At 39.6% G+C, this 16,269-nt stretch overlaps 2 protein-coding genes across 4 annotated transcripts in view; one reads left to right on the top strand and one right to left on the bottom strand.

Moving 5' to 3' along the window:
- The first annotated feature begins 891 nt into the window (after nt 1-891).
- gfral (GDNF family receptor alpha like) lies at nt 892-13,518 on the top strand. Of its 3 annotated transcripts, none has more exons than XM_046355319.1 (10): nt 892-1,106; nt 1,871-2,005; nt 2,581-2,733; nt 4,514-4,903; nt 11,042-11,107; nt 11,238-11,568; nt 11,703-11,956; nt 12,233-12,313; nt 12,465-12,538; nt 12,624-13,518. In XM_046355319.1, exons 1-10 carry the CDS (start codon nt 1,067-1,069, stop codon nt 12,663-12,665), a joined length of 1,566 nt encoding a protein of 521 aa, XP_046211275.1. In that variant the 5' UTR covers nt 892-1,066; the 3' UTR covers nt 12,666-13,518. The 3 variants fall into 3 exon arrangements, with proteins under 3 accessions (XP_046211275.1, XP_046211276.1, XP_046211274.1); XM_046355320.1 differs by having other exon boundaries at nt 893-1,106; nt 1,888-2,005; nt 12,460-12,538; XM_046355318.1 differs by having other exon boundaries at nt 894-1,106; nt 12,460-12,538.
- Nucleotides 13,519-14,254: 736 nt separating this feature from the next.
- LOC124039357 (3-hydroxy-3-methylglutaryl-CoA lyase, cytoplasmic-like) overlaps nt 14,255-16,269 on the bottom strand; it is a 30,108-nt gene continuing 28,093 nt past the window's right edge. Inside the window, exons 8-9 of the mRNA XM_046355317.1 lie at nt 15,529-15,654; nt 14,255-15,256 (exon numbers count right to left, since the gene is read on the bottom strand). Of these exons, the coding sequence (XP_046211273.1) occupies nt 15,152-15,256; nt 15,529-15,654 (231 nt within the window). The 3' untranslated portion in view covers nt 14,255-15,151. The remainder of the gene's footprint in view (nt 15,257-15,528; nt 15,655-16,269) is intronic.

Below are 16,269 nucleotides of genomic sequence, written 5' to 3'. Positions count from 1 at the left end.
TTTGTTTCTAATTCATTGCTGGATCAACCAACAAGCAATGAGAATGAAATAACCCTACAAGACATTGAATTCTGATTTTTTTTTAAATGAACAACGTCTTATTTGATGTGAACCCTTGAAAAGCAGTTTGTACAATCGCTTTTGTTTGTTTTGATTTGTTCTCGGGTGTTTGTTGTGATGATTTCTTATTATTTCATGTACTTTTTAAAAAGTATGTTAAGCAGTTTCCCCTAAAAATGTATCTGTTCATGTAAGTGATTGTTGTTTTTGATCTGTTTGAAGGTAAACATTTTAAACATTTATCATTGTTTGTTTGCTGTGCTTCTTGTAAAACAACATATTATGTATCAACTTTGACCTTGTATTCATCAGACCTGGGTTCAAATACTATTTAGGGTATTTCAATTACTTCATTAACGCCAGTGAATTAACCAGTCATTAACACGAGCCCGTTTACCACAATTAAGGTGCCACCAACCTCCTGTGGTTAAGTATGAGCTTTACCATGATTGACTAACAAGGTTGAATAGGCTATTATTTAAATGGCTGAATACACCCACCTCTTACTGACCATCACTGTCCTTATCCACTAATCATAACATTGATAAAAGCAACCTGGAGACATTGCTATGTGTTTAGTTATACAACTAATTTATTAGTGGTGTATTTATTCCACCCTGTCCTTAACATCTTTCATTGACTGTCAATCGCCATGAGTTTGACAACTTTTAACATATTTCATTAGATTGAATTTGCATTACTACCTGAAGATTCAAGATAAAAGTTACCAAGTTATTTTATTTGATAACCCAGTGCTGCATGAATAACAAGGGCATGAAATGTTTACTTTATGAGCATGCAATCAGCCGCACCTCAAACTTGCATTCACTTATCTGTTTAGCTAATCGTAGTCTCAGAGGTGTAAGTATTTAGCCTAGATCCCACCTGCAAATCTGGTTACCTTTCAACTGACGTCATAGCGATTGATACGCACCGGGGCAATCGCAGCTGCAAAGATCGGAACTGTCCACTTGAAGAGGTACCAAACGAAAGGGAAGGTGTTACCATGCAGCAAACGACAGGTCTGAAAACCGCGACGGTAATTGGTGAGTATATAAAGTCTACCGGTAATTTGGTGTATGTTTAGCTTCTTTTTATCGAGCCTCAAGCATGTGATTAAAGGAAAGCTTTCCTTTACTACCACTGCTGTGATACCTGACCTATAAAGATAGACCGTAGCTCCCCAATGTAGAGTGGGTAGAAAAAGTGGTCAAGTTAAATAGAGTTATGATAATATCCATATGTTTAGTATTTTCATTTGCCAAATAAATGAGTGAATTGGCAGCCTAAATGAACTTGGTTGAAATAATACTACACAATCTACTGGTTTAATCAACGCTGTTTCCACGTCACTTCAACCAAAAACATCTATGTGACGATGCTGAATGATCGTGGAAAACTGATTGAATTTGCAGTCCTTTAAAAAATGTTTTTACCCAACTTTTAACCTAAATCCAACGAACTTGTGATTTTGTTTGTTTGTTGATTTTGCAATGAATTAACAACTCAACAAAATGTAACTGGGCCTTGAACTGAGGTCTGTGCCCAGTTGGTAGTTTAAAGGGGAACATAAGGACTAAAGTTTTGTATTCAATTTCAAGCAGTAGCCTACTTTGCGGTTTACTCAGTGTGAAATCCACTCATAAGAGAAGGATGGGGAAGGTGTTCTATCTACCAAAACATTACATTTACATTTACATTTAAGTCATTTAGCAGACGCTCTTATCCAGAGCGACTTACAAATTTGGAGAAGAGTTCAATTATTTTAAAGTTGTTGTATTCAAACTTTTGTTTTGTAAATATCTTCCAGTCGTTCTTGTTTACCAGATGACCAGCATCAAGATTTCATCCAGATCCACAGGCTGTTTTGCCTTTATGGAGGCATGCATATCAGAGTCGGCTTTCTGTGAGAAATCCTCTCTCAGAAACATATGTCATCCTAAAGGTAAACATTTTTTTGCTGCAAGTGATGTAATCTATTTTATTTAATTACTGGGACTTAACCATATTACCATTCTTTGAGTGAATAAAATATTATCAAGAGCCATGGAACATAAATTCAATTACAGTAGAGATAATGTTCGATTCCACCCCTGTGTGATATTGAGGAAACCTAATACTACTAAAGCAATAGCCTCAAGCCTATAGTCTTGTGTGGAAAATGGATTTCACACCTGCTATTGCCTAGAGCAGATGATGTTGTTGTCTCAACGAGAGGACAAATAGAACCTCTGACTGTAATTCTGGGAGCTGTAGGCTACATTATTGTGGGAAAGGGATTGGATATGTACATGTCCGTCTTTGGAGTCCCACAAAGCTACAACAAACCTGCCCAGAAATGCTTTGTGTTTATTCTGAGATAATCAAACAATTTATTTGGCCAATTACATGGTAGGGGGTAGCCCAGCCTGGAAAATAACCACCTGTTGAACAGAATACATATCAGTGCCAATGTGCATCTATTTAACAGCCTTTGAAAATCCTGTTTTTCTACCTCTTCTCCTTTGTGTTCGAATCCAGATGGAAGTTGCCAAATAAAAGTCTCAAAGGTCTGTAACATGACCATCCACTCCATCCTTGACCAATATCCTACAGTGAGAGGGTGTCTGTGTGCATGGGAGGAGCCCTGTACCTCGCTGGAACTACTCACTTCACAATGCCTCCCTGAGACAGGTGCACCCATTCTCTCATACATAGTACAGATGTAGGATCTTCATTTGTTCACCCTGTTGCAGAACTTTCGTGCAATTGCAGGAAATTAAAAACTTAAGTTGATTATTTGAACTTTAAAATTTCAGACTTAATTTCCCATAAAATACATTTATCAACCCCAACAAAAAACTCCCTTAATTATAATCCACATAATAGATTCACATTTCCTGTTGCTGCTGGATTATTTTCCTGTTTTAACAAACTGGCTAAAATGAACATCCTCCATCTATCTGTACATGTAGTTTTTAGTTGTCCTATCAACACTAGTATTCTTAGTAAGGAATCAATGAAGAACTAAATGAAGCAAACCTAGTACGGTAAATGTAACTCTCCTTTGGTGATACATACAGTTGACTGGTACTCCAAACTTTTGACTGGTACTGCACACACAAACACTTTAAGTCGGAAGTTTACATACACCTTATCCAAATACATTTAAACTCAGTTTTTCATCATTTCTGACATTTAATCCTAGTAAAAATTCACTGCCTTAGGTCAGTTAGGATCACCGCTTTATTTTAAGAATGTGAAATGTCAGAATAATAGAGACAATGATTCATTTCAGCTTTTATTACTTTCATCAATTTCTCAGTGGGTCAGAAGTTTACATACACTCAATTAGTATTTGGTAGCATTGCCTTTAAATTGTTTAACTTGGGTCAAACGTTTCGGGTAGCCTTCCACAAGCTTCCCACAATAAATTGGGTGAATTTTGTCCCATTCCTCCTGACAGAGCTGGTGTAACTGAGTCAGGTTTGTAAAGGTCTCCTTGCTCACACACACTTTTTCAATTCTGCCCACAAATGTTCTATAGGATTGAGGTCAGGGCTTTGTGATGGCCATTACTATAACTTGACTTTGTTGTCCTTAAGCCATTTTGCCACGACATTGGAATTATGCTTTGGGTCATTGTCCATTTGGAAGACCCATTTGCGACATAAGCTTTAACTTCCTGACTGATGTCTTGAGATGTTACTTCAATATATCCACATAATTTTCCTACCAAATGATGCCATCTATTTTGTGAAGTGCACCAGTCCCACCTGCAGCAAAGCACCCCCACAACATGATAATAATATAATAATAATAATATATGCCATTTAGCAGACGCTTTTATCCAAAGCGACTTACAGTCATGTGTGCATACATTCTACGTATGGGAGGTCCCGGGGATCGAACCCACTACCCTGGCGTTACAAGCGCCATGCTCTACCAACTGAGCTACAGAAGGATGCTGCCACCCCCGTTCTTCATGGTTGGGATGGTGTCCTTCGGCTTGCAAGCCTCCCCCTTTTTACCCCGAACAGAATGATGGTCGTTATGGCCAAACAGTTTTATTTTTGTTTCATCAGACCAGAGGACATTTCTTCAAAAAGTACGATCTTTGTCCCCATGTGCAATTGCAAACAGTCGTCTGGATTTTTTTGACGGTTTTGGAGCACTGGTTACTTCCTTGCTGACATAATTTTCTGGAATTTTCCAAGCTGTTTAAAGGCACAGTCAACTTAGTGTATATAAACTTCTGACCCACTTGAATTGTGATTCAGAGTATTATAAGTTAAATAATCTGCCTGTAAGCAATTGTTGGAAAAATTACTTGTGTCATGCACAAAGTAGATGTTCTAACTGACTTGTGGTTGAAAAACGAGTTTTAATGACTTCAACCTAAGTGTATGTAAACTTCTGACTTCAACTGTACATTACATGTCCTTTTTACATTGTAATGCATCTGTATTTGTAGATGGTCAAGCCCTGAGCAGCTCTGTTAGCCCCCGCTGGAATCCTATGAAGGAACAACCAATAACCACCAGAGATAGCTGTCTCTCTGCTCTTCATAGTTGCCAGAAGTCCCACCACTGTGCATTAGTGTATAAGAAGTTGAAGGACTCATGCCAGAAAGGAAAAAAACAGTGCAACTCTCCAAGCTCTCAGCGCCACTGTCTGTCATTGTGGATGGAACTCCAGAGCACCTCTCTGTCTAATTGTACATGCGCCCTGAGCAGAAGAAAGTGCCAAGGGATATGGAGTGTCGTGAACAACAACTCCTGCATTCAGAATGCACTGGAGGCATTGGCTTCAACGGGTCTACATGATTTAAAGGACAGGTCAAATACAAGAAAGAAGTTAACTGGTAAGACTCATTTTATCTCCTGTAATTTACAGGGTATTTATGAACTTTTATTAACTTTTAAAATGGACATAGGTACAGTACCAGTCAAAAGTTTGACATATCTACTCATTCAAGGGTTTTTCTTGAGTATTTTCTACATTGTAGAATAATAGTGAAGACATCAAAAAAAAAATGACATAACACATATGGAATCATGTAGTAACCAAAAAAGTGCTAAACAAATCAAAATATATTTGAGATTCTTCAAAGTAGCCACCCTTTGCATTGATTACCGCTTTGCACACTCTAGGCATTCTCTCAACCAGTTTCATGTTTAATGCTTTTCCAACTGTCTTGAAGGAGTTCCCACATATGCTGAGCACTTGTTGGCTGCTTTTCCTTCACTCTGCAATCCAACTCATCCCAAACCATCTCAATTGGGTTGAGATCAGGCAATTGTGGAAGCCATCTTATGCAGCACTCCATCACTCTCCTTCTTGGTCAAATAGCCCTTACACAGCCGGGAGGTGTGTTTGGTCATTGTCCTGTTGAAAACAAATGATTGTCCCAATAAGCGCAAACAAGATGGGATGGCGTATCGCTGGAGAAAAAGTGATTGCCATGCTGATTAAGTGTGCCTTGAATTCTAAATAAATCACTGACAGTGTCACCAGCAAAGCACTCCCACACTATCACATCTCCTCCTCCATGCTTCATGGTGGAAACTACACATGCAGAGATCATCCGTTCACTTACTCTGCACACTGGGGTTGGAACCAAAAATCTCAAATTATCCATTGCTCATCTTTTTCTTGGCCCAAGCAAGTCTCTTATTCTTATTGGTGTCCTTTAGTAGTGGTTTCTTTGCAGCAATTTGACCATGAAGGCTTGATTCACACAGTCTCCTCTGAACAGTCGATGTTGACATGTGTCTGTAAAGCATTTATTTGGGCTTCAATCTGAGGTGCAGTTACCTCTAATGAACTTATCTTCTGCAGCAGAGGTAACTCTGGGTCTTCCTTTCCTGTGGCGGGCTTCACGGGAACCATTTTCATCATAGCGCTTGAACGTTTTTGCGACTGCACTTGAAGAAACTTTCAAAGTTCTTGAAAGTTGACTGACCTTCATGTCTTAAAGTAATGATGGACTGTCGTTTCGCTTTGCTTATTTGAGCTGTTCTTGCCAAAATATGGACTTGGTATTTTATCAAATAGAGTTGTCGTCTGTATACCAACCCTACCATGTCACAACACAACTGATGTTTTCACTATTAACTGATGTTTTCACTATTATTCTACTATGTAGAAAAAAGTAAAAAGAAAGAAAAACCCTGGAATGTGAGTCCAAACTTTTGACTGGTACTGTATAAGTGTCTGGATTTATATTGTTTTGGAATCTTTGTCCCACCCACATAGCACAATTAAAAACATGAGCTGGCGCACACCCAGGAAAATGTGTTTGTATGGAGGTCCTGACTAACGGCGAATAAACTATAAACTCTCAAAATAAAGTTGCACACTTCATATATAAACTAGCAGTAATGTACTGGGTATTTACCAATGTTTCAGCTTCACTGTGCCTTCTTCAGAGTAATGGCATGAATACTTCAACCAGGTTATGTAGACAAACAGTGCAATTAGTGCAACCAATAACAATAGTGAGGGGTGTGTCATAGTGATTAAGTTAATTAGGATGAACTACTGAAACTGTTAAAAAACAATAGATTATGGCATATTAAATATATTAGGCTATTGTTCTCATATAGAAACATCATTAAATATTTTACATAATGTTAGCATCAACATAAATGATGTTTAATTCAATTTCACATATTTAATTGTTTCATATTTCATTTCATATTTGTTACATGTAATCTTTTGGTTCAACCATAATGAATAATAAGCATCATCAACAGGGGGAATCAAATCAAATCAAATCAAATCACATTTATTTATATAGCCCTTCGTACATCAGCTGATATCTCAAAGTGCTGTACAGAAACCCAGCCTAAAACCCCAAACAGCAAACAATGCAGGTGTAAAAGCACGGTGGCTAGGAAAAACTCCCTAGAAAGGCCAAAACCTAGGAAGAAACCTAGAGAGGAACCGGGCTATGTGGGGTGGCCAGTCCTCTTCTGGCTGTGCCGGGTAGAGATTATAACAGAACATGACCAAGATGTTCAAATGTTCATAAATGACCAGCATGGTCAAATAATAATAAGGCAGAACAGTTGAAACTGGAGCAGCAACACAGTCAGGTGGACTGGGGACAGCAAGGAGCCATCATGTCAGGTAGTCCTGGGGCACGGTCCTAGGGCTCAGGTCCTCCGAGAGAGAGAAAGAAAGAGAGAATTAGAGAGAGCATATGTGGGGTGGCCAGTCCTCTTCTGGCTGTGCCGGGTGGAGATTATAACAGAACGTGGCCAAGATGTTCAAATGTTCATAAATGACCAGCATGGTTGAATAATAGTAAGGCAGAACAGTTGAAACTGGAGCAGGAGCATGGCCAGGTGGACTGGGGACAGCAAGGAGTCCTCATGTCAGGTAGTCCTGGGACATGGTCCTAGGGCCCAGGCCAGTTGAAACTGGAGCAGCAGCATGGCCAGGTGGACTGGGGACAGCAAGGAGTCATCATGTCAGGTAGTCCTGGGGCATGGTCCTAGGGCTCAGGTCCTCCGAGAGAGAGAAAGAAAGAGAGAAGGAGAGAATTAGAGAACGCACACTTAGATTCACACAGGACACCTGAATAGGACAGGAGAAGTACTCCAGATAAACAAACTGACCCTAGCCCCCGACACATAAACTACTGCACCATAAATACTGGAGGCTGAGACAGGAGGGGTCAGGAGACACTGTGGCCCCATCCGAGGACACCCCGGACAGGGCCAAACAGGAAGGATATAACCCCACCCACTTTGCCAAAGCACAGCCCCCACACCACTAGAGGGAAATCTTCAACCACCAACTTACCATCCTGAGACAAGGCCGAGTATAGCCCACAAAGATCTCCGACACGGTACAACCCAAGGGGGGGGGAACCCAGACAGGCCGACCACAACAGTGAATCAACCCACCCAGGTGACGCACCCCCCCCCCAGGGACGGCACGAGAGAGCCCCAGCAAGCCAGTGACTCAGCCCCCGTAACAGGGTTAGAGGCAAAGAATCCCAGTGAAAAGAGGGGAACCGGCCAGGCAGAGACAGCAAGGGCGGTTCGTTGCTCCAGAGCCTTTCCGTTCACCTTCCCACTCCTGGGCCAGACTACACTCAATCATATGACCCACTGAAGAGATGAGTCTTCAGTAAAGACTTAAAGGTTGAGACCGAGTTTGCGTCTCTGACATGGGTAGGCAGACCGTTCCATAAAAATGGAGCTCTATAGGAGAAAGCCCTGCCTCCAGCTGTTTGCTTAGAAATTCTAGGGACAATTAGGAGGCCTGCGTCTTGTGACCGTAGCGTACGTGTAGGTATGTACGGCAGGACCAAATCAGAGAGGTAGGTAGGAGCAAGCCCATGTAATGCTTTGTAGGTTAGCAGTAAAACCTTGAAATCAGCCCTTGCTTTGACAGGAAGCCAGTGTAGAGAGGCTAGCACTGGAGTAATATGATCAAATTTTTTGGTTCTAGTCAGGATTCTAGCAGCCGTATTTAGCACTAACTGAAGTTTATTTAGTGCTTTATCCGAATAGCCGGAAAATAGAGCATTGCAGTAGTCTAACCTAGAAGTGACAAAAGCATGGATTAATTTTTCTGCATCATTTTTGGACAGAAAGTTTCTGATTTTTGCAATGTTACGTAGATGGAAAAAAGCTGTCCTCGAAATGGTCTTGATATGTTCTTCAAAAGAGAGATCAGGGTCCAGAGTAACGCCGAGGTCCTTCACAGTTTTATTTGAGACGACTGTACAACCATTAAGATTAATTGTCAGATTCAACAGAAGATCTCTTTGTTTCTTGGGACCTAGAACAAGCATCTCTGTTTTGTCCGAGTTTAATAGTAGAAAGTTTGCAGCCATCCACTTCCTTATGTCTGAAACACATGCTTCTAGCGAGGGCAATTTTGGGGCTTCACCATGTTTCATTGAAATGTACAGCTGTGTGTCATCCGCATAGCAGTGAAAGTTTACATTATGTTTTCGAATAACATCCCCAAGAGGTAAAATATATAGTGAAAACAATAGTGGTCCTAAAACAGAACCTTGAGGAACACCGAAATGTACAGTTGATTTGTCAGAGGACAAACCATTCACAGAGACAAACTGATATCTTTCCGATAGATAAGACCTAAACCAGGCCAGAACATGTCCGTGTAGACCAATTTGGGTTTCCAATCTCTCCAAAAGAATGTGGTGATCGATGGTATCAAAAGCAGCACTAAGGTCTAGGAGCACGAGGACAGATGCAGAGCCTCGGTCCGATGCCATCAAAATGTCATTTACCACCTTCACAAGTGCCGTCTCAGTGCTATGATGGGGTCTAAAACCAGACTGAAGCATTTCGTATACATTGTTTGTCTTCAGGAAGGCAGTGAGTTCCTGCGCAACAGCCTTCTCTAAAATCTTTGAGAGGAATGGAAGATTCGATATAGGCCGATAGTTTTTTATATTTTCTGGGTCAAGGTTTGGCTTTTTCAAGAGAGGCTTTATTACTGCCACTTTTAGTGAGTTTGGTACACATCCAGTGGATAGAGAGCCGTTTATTATGTTCAACATAGGAGGGCCAAGCACAGGAAGCAGCTCTTTCAGTAGTTTAGTTGGAATAGGGTCCAGTATACAGCTTGAAGGTTTAGAGGCCATGATTATTTTCATCATTGTGTCAAGAGATATAGTACTAAAACACGTGAGCGTCTCTCTTGATCCTAGGTCCTGGCAGAGTTGTGCAGACTCAGGACAACTGAGGTTTGGAGGAATACGCAGGTTTAAAGAGGAGTCCGTAATTTGCTTTCTAATAATCATAATCTTTTCCTCAAAGAAGTTCATGAATTTATCACTGCTAAAGTGCAAGTCGTCCTCTCTTGGGGAATGCTGCTTTTTAGTTAGCTTTGCCACAGTATCAAAAAGGAATTTCGGATTGTTCTTATTTTCCTCAATTAAGTTAGAAAAATAGGACGATCGAGCAGCAGTAAGGGCTCTTCGGTACTGCACGGTACCGTCCTTCCAAGCTAGTCGGAAGACTTCCAGTTTGGTGTGGCGCCATTTCCGTTCCAATTTTCTGGAAGCTTGCTTCAGAGCTCGGGTAATTTCTGTGTACCAGGGAGCTAGTTTCTTATGAGACATTTTTTTAGTTTTTAGGGGTGCAACTGCATCTAGGGTATTGCGCAAGGTTAAATTGAGATCCTCAGTTAGGTGGTTAACGGATTTTTGTCCTCTGGCGTCCTTGGGTAGGCAGAGGGAGTCTGGAAGGGCATCAAGGAATCTTTGTGTTGTCTGTGAATTTATAGCACGACTTTTGATGTTCCTTGGAACATATTAGGTTACGCTAATAAGCCATAGAAAGAATATATACATTTATAAGACTTGTTCATAAGAATGGCCTGAGATCAAAGTCAATATTCAGACCACTAGGGGTCAATATTTTAGAAAGGATATCCCGTAAGCCTCCCTTTGTAGTAGTAGAATCTCAATGTTACTACCTCTCCTTGGTAGAGCAACATGCTCAATGCCTGTGTATTTGAGGGGCATGTCAGATCTCACCAAACTATCTCCAATATTGCGACCACACTTATAGACCACCATTGGGGGTTCCTTGAAGAGGTGTGCAATATTTTTGTTGTCTAATTGCAGAATATGCCTGTGCTTTTTCAGGATTGCTTTCATTTTCTCTGAACTCTTGGTGGACTTGGTGCAAAAGACTGTTACGTTGTTTTTCTTCTTTGGCTGAGTTTTTAGTAATTCCTCTCTTGGTTTTTGAGATATTTTCATCATTGCAGCATCAAGAGTTTTGTCCTTGTAGCCTCTCATTTAGAATTTCTGTCTCTTTTTTTAGCATTGCTGTCAAATCTGTCTGATTGCCACAGATTAATTTAACCCTGCAAAACTGGCTATATGGTAGAACATTCTTTATGGGAAGAGGATGCATACTATCCGCACATAGCAAGGTATTGTGGTCTGTGGGCGTTGTGTATAAGTCTGTGTGTAATGCATTATTCTCTTTGATGATCTAAGTCCATATAGCACAACAGAAGAAGAGTTCAACTGTGGATTGGAAAAGTAGCAGTCTGAAAGAATACGGTAATGAATTTGTTGTCCTCGTGTTCATACATTTAGAACACAGTTAGACGATTATAACTATTTATGTTACTGGAAATATTGTAGTTTGGGCTATAAACAGTATAATTGACTCCGGAACCTTATTTTTCAGTTCATGACATTGATGGGTCCTGTTTGCAACAGATGACAATCTGCCTCCATGATGATGTCTGCAACAGGCAGATGGTTCCTCTTGTGCAGACGTGTTTGGCAAAGCAATGCAACAGCACTCACTGTCGACAGGTCACTCAACAGCTCTACGCTGGTCTGCCATACAACATCGCAGAGATGTTCGTCCTCTGTGAATGTGACCCAGGCGATCCGGACTGTCTGCATATGAAGGAGGGTCTGCACAGTGGCACATGTGGAGAACATTTGGAGGAGGCCAGGACCCAAATCTGTCTCGAAATCTTTGACAACTGCCTGGGGGAGGCGCTCTGCAGGTTTGTATTGGACAATCGTGATACAACATTTTTATAAGTCTACAGGGGATTTTGCTGATGTTTTCATGTAGACATTGTAGTGCCTGCCTGGGTCTTTTTGCTGTATGATTTATTATATAAATATAAATGAACAGGAACCGTTTAGAAGCTCTCCTAGCAAACTGCTGGGACACTGAAGACACACCATGCAGTGATTTTGCTATGGATGAATGCACTAGTCTTCTGGATCCTGCTCTTATTCTTGGAGGAGATGCAAAGTGCAGAATGGCTTTGATTGCTACCATGGGAACAACACTTCAGCATCCCTGTACATGTGGTGGACTTCACAGCAAAGACCAATACAAGTGCAACATGATGCGTGAAGTACTTCACAACCGAACACATTTTAGTGAGTGACGTCCACAGTCATTAACTACAACACTACTTATTGGATCATTTATACGGTGAAGTTTTTTCCCCAATGGATGTGTTTATTACATTTACATTTGACATTTTAGTCATTTAGCAGACACTCTTATGCAGAGCCACTTACATAACTTCATTGTTGAGAGAAAATGTACTTAGTTATCAGCAAAGTCAGTGGGGTGAGTGGGGCAAATAGTTTGTGTTTCTGATTTTTTTTTAAAGTGGCTGAAAACCTAACTGTTTTAAAAATGTATTTCAGTGTCACCAGTGAAGAAAGAAAGTACTCCTTATGTGCCACCTCCAATGACTGAATCAGAATCAGGATACGAATGGTTGAGTGGTAATGTTTTAAGTTATCCTTCAACTGTAATGCTAAATGTCACCACTGTAATGGTTGTTGTGTCTATTCAAAATGGTATTGAGACAGTCAAATCAATTGACATCCACCATGAGAGCTTCAAATCAAAGTGTGTTTTGCTTTTTCAGATCAGCTGTTGAATGTTTTTGCATACATACTGCTTGTTGCAGTAGTACTGTTGGGAGTCATGATTGTTTTTCACATACGGTAAGTAAGTGTACATTAATAATAGATGCAGGGTAGAATGTGTAAACAATACAATTGTTTGATATATTGCTTTTTTTTCTCATAGGAAGCACAAAGGGAACAAAAAGCCTCAATTTCACCCTCCTGATAAAAATGGTGTTGTAATTTTCTGACCTTGACACTCAAACGCGTGTATCTGTGTATATATTATCCATATGATTATGGCACAGTAAGCAAAGGTATATGTCTGATAATGCAGAACCTGCATTTTCTGATCTCATTTAGATTTATTGGTATCTAACAGCTTTTTGAAAATACTCTTTGATCAACATTTCCTTAGCTACTTATACTAATATGTCAAAACATGACTCTGTTTTAAGATCATTTTGTGAAATTAAACAAATGTACGGCCATAAGCAATTTCTGCTATCCTTGTTAGCTTGAGTGTCAGAACACAGTGTTGTGGTTTATGTGATAACTCCTGGAAAAAGCTGATAGCGCTCTAGTAACTGGTACACAACACAGTCAGTAAGGGACATTATACAACTGGTTATGTCAACAAGGCAATTATGGTCAAATATTGACTCATCCCTTTTAAGTGATTTCTTTTCTTGTCTCTATTGTCACTCCAATGCTGTAGAGCTGATTCAGCCTTCTTATAAGAAAAACATATCTATATATATTTCTACAGCCTTGTAACCATCCTGTTTTTCCAAGGGAGCAAAGACAAGATCTTTGTTGTATGTTAACATGTGCAATGTATTACCAGTAACCAACATGAGTTAATTATATTAGCAATATGCTAGCTGGCTATACAGAACGTGTTAGAGAATTGCATAATTAGGTTGATATATGATGGCTAACGTTGCTATGTAGCAGATGTTCATGTTTAAGGTCACATCTATGACCTGTCTCAAGTCTGATAAGATGCATTGCTTTGTCCCCCTTTTCTTGGAACCTCAACACCTTAATCCAGACGTCTATAAAATTGATGATGTGTTTATGGCAATGGGAATTTTGTATTTTTTAACATTCATAAAATATATAGGTAATGTGTGTCAAAAAGATTATTGTGCGTTTAATCCTGTGATTACTCTCCCAGTAAGATATTTAAAGGTTAACAACTGTTTGGATTTATCTCAAGTAAAATAATAATTTAAGTAATACAATATTGTCACAAGATAATAACAAAGCTAGGCCTTGATGTTTGGGAAAGGTTGGGCTGAAGGGGCCAGTAGATGATTAGATAAATATTAGATATGCAGGCAGCACTGTAGGCAAACATTGAAAGCTTAGAATGTCATGTGTAATCTGAAACCTACAGTAATCTAGCTCTTTAACTGTAAACAATTTTGTTTAATCAACCTTTATTATCTTTATGTAGTAAACATGTTGGATTCACAGTGGTTTACCAGAACACTTCAGTTTTTTTCTGTTTATATTTCCTCCAATCCAACTACAATATAAAAGGGGATACTATTATTTATGTTATCTTGGCTTTCTAACAAATCAGACTTACTCAACCACCCTTCTTTAAATAACTATTTATTTAATGCATAATATAAATGTCGCTTCCTATTGCAAGATGAACCCATAGAATAACGTCACTACATACATTGAATGTATTTCTTATTATTATGGAACTTTGTCACATAATACTTCACATTGAACTGCATTCATTACTATTGAAATGCAAATTAATAAAATAATTTACTTGTGTATATTGTTTAAAAAGGATTACAGTCTAGTGGAAGGGAGATTAGATACTTTATTATACAACAAAGTTCATGATATTGTTCGGTGTTAGAGATGTATGTTCAGAACACCTACTTCAACTAAAATAAACGGTTAAGAGGCTTCTCCAGGTAAAATACATTTGGCCCCTCTGACTATTGCACATACAATAGGTCAACATAAAGCTGCCGCCTACTGTGCTTTTAACTCTACAGAATAAAATGAATAGTCGCAACCATCTATATGGTTTCGAATGGGGTCATGCACTGGTGAGGATGAATTGTGTTACTATTATTTGTTTTACTCTGCATCGTTGTGAAGGGCTCGTAAGCAAGCATTTCACTGTAAAGTCTATATCGGTTGTATTTGGCACCTGACAAATAACATTTGCTTTGAAGAGAGAAAAAACAAATCAATATTTTACATGTGGAGACAGACAGACTTCCATGTTAATAGAGCAAAGGACTTGAAAATACATTTTGAGGGAGAAAAATACATTTTGAGGGAGACAATGATCGACTGGTTTAAAACCCAGCAGGACTCTCCTGCTGAGCTGGAAATGAATAGGAAGAGACCCCCACAGAAACACCATGAATAACTTTCACAACTTAGTGAGGAGTCATCTCTATCTTTCACCTCCTACCAGACAGACTATACGTGATAACTGGAAGAGGTGCTTTGGTTAAAAAAGTTCTGTTATTTCTTGAATTTAAGTAGGCCTTGTCCAACAACATTTTAATAAAGTGCCTCTGCTAAATGGCCATCAATTGTGGTTTAAAAAAGTATGTATATTGCACTTTATACAGAATCATGGGCTATCTATATGCAGCATCAACACGACAAAACACAGTGCTAAAGGGAAAGGTGTTTATCTTCTTCTTGTATCAATGCACAGATTAATCATGAGGACTTGCTTCTTGCTTGGGCTACCTTGGAGTTGGTCTTGCGATTTAAGGCTTTGCAGATGAAATCACCTGCCTCTATTACCTTGGAGAGATCGACTCCCTGGAATGAAAGAAACAAGGGATCAAAGAAGCAGGAATGGTACCCTGCCAGAAGGGGGAGCCATTGCAGAATAAACCATTGTGAAAATAGAAACAACAGGCCTACCAATACACATGACAGTTATGCAACAACAAAAAACTTGACTAATGTAAACAAGACTGATCCTCTATCTGAAGCTTTCTCAAATGAATGAGAGTGAGCTGTATTTTCCCTAGCGATTATAAAGCTGTTTTAAAGTGCTGTTTTCAGGTTATGTGTGAGGCAACACTCACAGTTTTAATGCCCATGACATGGAGCATATAGAGAACATCTTCTGTTGACACGTTACCAGAGGCTCCCTGGGAATATGGGCACCCGCCCAGACCTGCTACAGATGAGTCCACCGCACAAATCCCCATCTGAGGTATACACACACACACATACACACAGGAGAGACATTCAGCAACCACACGCACAGAGCAAGCAGATGGCAAAATCCCATGTAGAACAATGTCCCCTGTTCTCCTGTATTGTATGTGTTGGTACAGCATGCCCTGCCAGGGCTGTGGTGATGTTTTACAGACAGTTAGGATAACTGTGGTCTTCATTTCTCGGAGATGAGTGGGCGCAACAGCCTGGTGTCCCACACAGTTCAGCTTGCTCATCCTCTTTGTCATACTAAACCAGTGGCACATCATTTGTTTTTGGTAATATCAGACTCTGTAAATACAGAAAGTTCCATATTGTTTTACCATGTTTTCTGATCCTCATGGTAACGTGTGTTAAACTGCACCACCTCTTGTGACCTCTTAAGTCTCAAAATACACATTTCTGTTGACTTTTTACTCAATTGTTACTCACTTTTAACAAGACTGTTCTCCACATATATTTTCTTGGGTCTTTTTAACTCAAATACGTATACATTCATTCAAATAACTTTATACATTTATTGAATCATTAATATTCTACCTACAGTCCATTTGTAAATGGTTAATTCCAAGGTGTGTGTTACTAAGCGCTGGGGTTGTTTAAAT

This window comes from Oncorhynchus gorbuscha, linkage group LG07 (genome assembly GCF_021184085.1).
Source record: "Oncorhynchus gorbuscha isolate QuinsamMale2020 ecotype Even-year linkage group LG07, OgorEven_v1.0, whole genome shotgun sequence".
Lineage (NCBI taxonomy): Eukaryota > Metazoa > Chordata > Actinopteri > Salmoniformes > Salmonidae > Oncorhynchus > Oncorhynchus gorbuscha.
Note: the sequence above shows the minus strand (reverse complement) of the source record. Positions and strands in the feature narration are given on the sequence as shown.